The sequence below is a fragment of the Nanorana parkeri genome, unplaced genomic scaffold (assembly GCF_000935625.1).
Source record: "Nanorana parkeri isolate BGI_ZX_2015 unplaced genomic scaffold, ASM93562v1 scaffold6, whole genome shotgun sequence".
NCBI classification, from domain to species: Eukaryota; Metazoa; Chordata; class Amphibia; order Anura; family Dicroglossidae; genus Nanorana; species Nanorana parkeri.
In genome coordinates this window covers 1-5,884 of record NW_017306274.1, presented here as the reverse complement: position 1 = coordinate 5,884, position 5,884 = coordinate 1, and the positions used below count along the sequence as shown (strand labels likewise).

The 5,884-nt window shown below is 54.2% G+C and overlaps 1 protein-coding gene across 1 annotated transcript in view; it reads right to left on the bottom strand.

The window, feature by feature from the left end:
- Window positions 1-5,014, bottom strand: part of VPS35 (VPS35, retromer complex component) — an 83,177-nt gene extending 78,163 nt beyond the window's left edge. The window contains exons 1-2 of the mRNA XM_018553257.1: window positions 4,943-5,014; window positions 1,429-1,530 (exon numbers count right to left, since the gene is read on the bottom strand). Of these exons, the coding sequence (XP_018408759.1) occupies window positions 1,429-1,530; window positions 4,943-4,945 (105 nt within the window). The 5' untranslated portion in view covers window positions 4,946-5,014. The remainder of the gene's footprint in view (window positions 1-1,428; window positions 1,531-4,942) is intronic.
- Between the last annotated feature and the right edge of the window lie 870 nt (window positions 5,015-5,884).

Below are 5,884 nucleotides of genomic sequence, written 5' to 3'. Positions count from 1 at the left end.
AGAGAGGGAGAGAAGAGAGAGGGAGAGAAGAGAGAGGGAGAGAAGAGAGAGGGAGAGAAGAGAGAGGGAGAGAAGAGAGAGGGAGAGAAGAGAGAGGAGGGGAGAGGGGAGAGGGGAGAGAGAGAATAGGCTGCTGCCCCCCGACTACGTGCAGCCCCCGTCCCTTCCGGGTTCGGGTCTCTTTAGGAGCATGCATGCCCCTCTGAATGAGCCCTAATGCTTGACAGTCCCTGTGTCAGTTCCAAAAACTTCAGGCAGAAATTTTATTACACAGAAAATCAAGCAAGCTCCAGGTCTTGACCCCGGATATTTCCCTTTTGAAATTAATAAAGAAAAGGGAGGTATCATGACTGAACAGGAAGTGATGTAGAACGTAGAGCAGGGGTCCCCAAACCCTGGACCGGAACTGGTCTATCACCTGTTAGGAACTGGGTCGCAGCTCCCGCTCCAGGCCCGCCCCTGCAAATAGGCCCAGCCGGCCCGGATCGCCTTGGAATGCCCAAATGCAATCCGGGCCGGCTACAATCAGACATATTAGAATTCCTCCCGGGGCCCTAGTGAGGAGCGAGCAGCCGCCTGATCAGAGAGACGCGCCAGTGAGACTCTCTGGGACCCTAGTAAGAGCCCGCACTGGCCACCTGAGAGCAGGAAAACAAGCTCAGGGCTCCCAGTGATTCTGCATTATGGCGAGTTGGATCATTATTCGAGTATCAGCAAAACAGCAGAATTGGTTAAATGTTCAAGAGCAGCTGTTGTTAAAGTGTTTAAAGACCGGACTGTCAGTCGAAAATCTGGGTCTGAACGTGGGAATTGTGGCCGTCAGCGACTAGTCAATGTTAGGGCAGAACGGGGGAGGGGCAAGACTGGTACAAGACAACAGAAGGGCAACAGTGGCGTGTCAGATTCCTCGCATCACCTTTCATCATCTCGTGGAGTCACGAGGCGGCCCAACGAAGTACTGATGGGGGGGGTCATAACAATCTGGCCACTCAGTGTATATTACAATTAGGGATGCAGCGATACCGAAATTTTGGTACCGAGTAAGAGTACCGACCATTTTTTTCGGTACCGGCCGATACCAATTGCCGAGTACCGGAAGTCCCATTCAGGAAGCCAGGTGGCGAGAGACCATGGAGCCGCTTCCCGGCCAATCAGGAAACCGGGCAGTGTGTAACGACGCGCAGCTCGGCTTCCTGATACAGGACGTATCGGGCTAGGCATCGGAACATTTGGGGGCGATATCGACACCGATATCAATACTAGTATCGGTATCAGTGCATCCCTAACTACAATGTAATGATAATACAAATAAAGTGCACAATAAATGCGCTTGAAACATCCCAAACATATCCCGACACCGCCACAAACCAATCCCCTGAAAGGAGCTATCCATTAGGAATCAGTCCAGACTCTGCGAACTCCTCTTACCAGACATCTCTTCATCTGGAATGACTGGACCTTCACGGCCTGGACGGCTTCATCCAGCAGCTTCTCCTGCTCATCCTGGGGGGATTGCTGCTGTGTGGTGGGCTGGGAGGAGGAAAAGAAGAAAACATTAAATCTCACATTCTGTTACTTTGTTGCCGGCAGCAATGACACAACATAACATTTGGAACCCGTTCCTATTGGTCAATCAGTACACCTATCCCACGAGGGGCCAGGTAAAAGGAAGGGGAGGAGCTTGCCAGATCTCCAATTTCAGGATACCATAATTGAGGGTTGGGGATTAAGGTCTCGTTCACACCTAGGCGTATTGCATATGCGCGACCGTCGTGCTTTTTTTTTTTTAACCGCGATTCGCGGTAAAAAAAAGTCGCGCGACAAACGCGCGTTTCCCAAGGCTACTTGGCTGTATCCCAATGGAAACGCGCAACAAAACGGCCCAAAGTAGTACCTGTACCTTTTCAGGCGTGGGCCGTTTTGTTGCGCGTTAGGGACGGGCGCAAATACGGCAAGGTGGGAACGAGACCATTGAATACAGTGGGATTTATATTTTTGAGCGTTTTGTAGAGCGTTCGTCGAGCGTAGAACGCGCTACAAAACGGTCGGGTGTGAACGAGGGCTTAGGGTACGCTCTGGAACTTGAAGCACACCTTCCCAAAAAGTAAAACCAGAGTCCCTCTAACGCCGCCCTCCCCGGCACCACGTACCTTCCTATTGCTTATTCGTTCAGGGAGCGAAGGGAATACCAGGTACTTCCAGGTACGGGGAAGCATGTGACTCACTTCCCTTCATCATGTGACAGAACTGGTGCTTAGCGATTGGCCCAGTGAGGTCACATGGGGGTGGAGAGACAGTCCCTAGACCTTTTACAAGCTCCAAATGGAGCAACTTAAGAGTTTAAGTGGAACTTTCTTACTCCCATTTGTGGGGGGGAACCATCATATGCTGCCAGGGGAAGGGGGTGTTAAAGGGAACACGCTGCCTTGCAAAGCACAACAACTTTCAGTTAAATATATTCCTCCGCTTTGTCTGTGGAATGTCCCTCAGCGTCCCCACATCTAAAGCAAGTCAATGCACCTGTATAAGACGGCATGACGTCAGTGCTCCTTAGACCGCCGGAGAAGAGGCTGCGTGGACTGGTCTAGCTCCCAGGCGGGACCGAAGTTTATAACTTCTTTAATCCAGCCCCTAAACCAGGGGTAGGCAACCTCGGCTCTCCAGCTGTGCTGAAACTGCCAATAGTCAGGAGATTAGGTCGGAATGACGGTCCCGATTTTCCCGGCTCGTTCTGCGATCTCAGTCCATGATCCTTCAGCGGAACCATTTCAACTTTCATGTCCGGGAGCAGAATGGACTTGAATCCGTCCTGAACCGCGACGGGCTCGTGTGACCGATCGGGTGCCGGGTACAGAACGCCAAAACAAACAACAACAAAAGCGAGTCGGGATGGGAGAGGAGGCAAAGGGCACGTGCTGGAGTCCAACAACTCCACAAAAGTGACCTCAAACTGGAATGCCGGGATAAACACAAAAAACTGGAAATGGAGGGGAAAAAAAAAATCCCATCCCCCCCGCCGGCAAACACCAAAAATTCCAACTTGTCCTGCCAGCAGCTTTTGAAGGATCGCGCCGTTCAACGCGCTCGTCCATTCATAAAAGTTTTCGTTTCTAAGCTAAGTTGTTATGTGAATGGACAAGGGGGCAGACCTGTCACTCACCCCTCCCCCTCCATTCATGGGGGGGGGGGGGGCTTGCATTCCAAGGGGTGGTCCTGTCATTCACCTGTCCATCTCTATTTAAAAGGAATGTCTGGCATTCTGGGAAAATGATGCAAGGACTTGTGTTAATAGACAAAGGGGCGGCCCTGTCATTCATCAGCTCTCCTCCATTCATGGAAAGCCTTGCATTCTGGGAAAAATATTGTCCCTGTGAATGGACAAGAAGCGTCTTGTCATTCATCTGCCCGCCTCCATTCACAGAAAGCCTTGCAATCTGGGCAAATGATGCAAGGGCTTTTGTGAATGGGCAAGGGGCGGTCCCGTCATTCATCCTCCCTCCTCCATTCACAGAAAGCCTTGCTGATCCTTCACAGTTGGAGATATCCGGCATCAATGGAGGGAGGATTTTCACAGCACTGGAGTCCGGCTTTGTCTCCAATCCCGCCACTGAATCCTCGGTGCCCCGGTAAAGCTTCCACCAGAGCCTTCACTTCACAATAGGTACGAACCAGTACTGAATGGACGGACCCCCTTCCGACTGCCGCTTTATACCTACAGCTTTGATGCGTTATTTAGCTAAATTCTTCCCGAGTCCATTTCAACCTGGACCCGCCCCCCAGACTCTGACTGGACAGTGAAAAGAGAAGTAGCGTAGCCAGGAGCTCATCCCTCCGTCACTCTGCTCTCTCTTCCCATCAGCATGCTGATTGTCAGTACAAGTCTGCAGCTACTTCAAATGCAGAGGATGGTGTAAAACGGGATAGACAACCTCGGGCCCTCCAGCTGTGGTTCCAACTACAAATCCCATAAGAGATTGCGAGACTCTGACAGCCCATGACTCCCAGAGACAGATGCATGATGGGATTTGCGGTTTCATCACGCTGGAGGACCTGGAGTTAACAATTTCTCTATAGCGTTCACACCAATCACCTGAGCGATCTAGAAGTCCCCTGCAGTGTACATGGTACACAGTGCTGCCGGGGTGGGCGCACGTGCACAGTGCTGCCGGGGTGGGCGCACGTGCACAGTGCTGCCGGGGTGGGCGCACGTGCACAGTGCTGCCGGGGTGGGCGCACGTGCACAGTGCTGCCGGGGTGGGCGCACGTGCACAGTGCTGCCGGGGTGGGCGCACGTGCACAGTGCTGCCGGGGTGGGCGCACGTGCACAGTGCTGCCGGGGTGGGCGCACGTGCACAGTGCTGCCGGGGTGGGCGCACGTGCACAGTGCTGCCGGGGTGGGCGCACGTGCACAGTGCTGCCGGGGTGGGCGCACGTGCACAGTGCTGCCGGGGTGGGCGCACGTGCACAGTGCTGCCGGGGTGGGCGCACGTGCACAGTGCTGCCGGGGTGGGCGCACGTGCACAGTGCTGCCGGGGTGGGCGCACGTGCACAGTGCTGCCGGGGTGGGCGCACGTGCACAGTGCTGCCGGGGTGGGCGCACGTGCACAGTGCTGCCGGGGTGGGCGCACGTGCACAGTGCTGCCGGGGTGGGCGCACGTGCACAGTGCTGCCGGGGTGGGCGCACGTGCACAGTGCTGCCGGGGTGGGCGCACGTGCACAGTGCTGCCGGGGTGGGCGCACGTGCACAGTGCTGCCGGGGTGGGCGCACGTGCACAGTGCTGCCGGGGTGGGCGCACGTGCACAGTGCTGCCGGGGTGGGCGCACGTGCACAGTGCTGCCGGGGTGGGCGTCCCCGCACCCCCCTTCCCACCCCTCCCTGTCTGTCCTCCGCCACCCCACCTCCAGCGCATACATTCCGGGGTGAAGGGACCCCAACACTCACCATGATGTCTCAGCTTCTCCTTACAGTCATGTGACCTGTACGCTCCGCCCCGCCCTTCTCTATGACACCGAGCCGCTCATTGGTCCACTCCCGCAGCTTGCCCTGATTGGACCGCGTCAGGGTAGAAGGACAAGGGCGACGGCCAATTAGACGCTGGGAAGGGGGAGAGCCGTGTCAAAGCGGGCTGTGTCGTGTCACCTCAGTGAGGGGTGACTGCGGCCCTGGGAGGGGGTTGCTGTCTGCCACAGGATATGGCTGAGCACCCCCATGACACCCCCAAACATCAATGTGTAATAGCAGAATAGGCTCCTGGGAGGGCCTGAACCAATGTGAAACAAAACATGGCCGGTACAAACCCCCCAATGAACGATTATAAACATGCATACCCAGAGAATACACAGCCAGGTTCTTATATTGGTCCCCTTGGGGAAATTTCCCCTCACTTCCTGCCCTGGTGACAACGCCATAAAAAGCTAATGGAGTTCCAGTCTTCCTCTGAGGTTGAACCCTTATCCTTGGGGGGGAAAAAAAGGAATCTTCTCCTATAAAATTGTATGTACAGCCAAAACCTTTTTATTTTTGGATTGTAGAAGAATTAGACCCCCCGTCTATTTGTCCAGGTGACCTGACCACCACTGCCACCCAGACAGGAAGTTAGAGAGTATCACAAATGTTTATGGTTGTCATCGGAACAGGAAAAGAAGATGGAAAATCAGAAGATGCAATGGTGGCATCTGTCCTGATGACAACTGAGAAGAGACTTCTCCTTGTATTGTAGAGATCTTCTCCTACTTCCTGTTATGTCTCTGGGACAGGAAGTGAATGACTTCCCAAAAAAAACCCTGCAGGGTCTCCTGTTTGTTTTTAGGTGAGGACAGGGTCTCTTGTTTTTAGGTGGGTGCAGGGTCTCTTGTTTTTAGGTGGGTACAGGGTCTCTTGTTT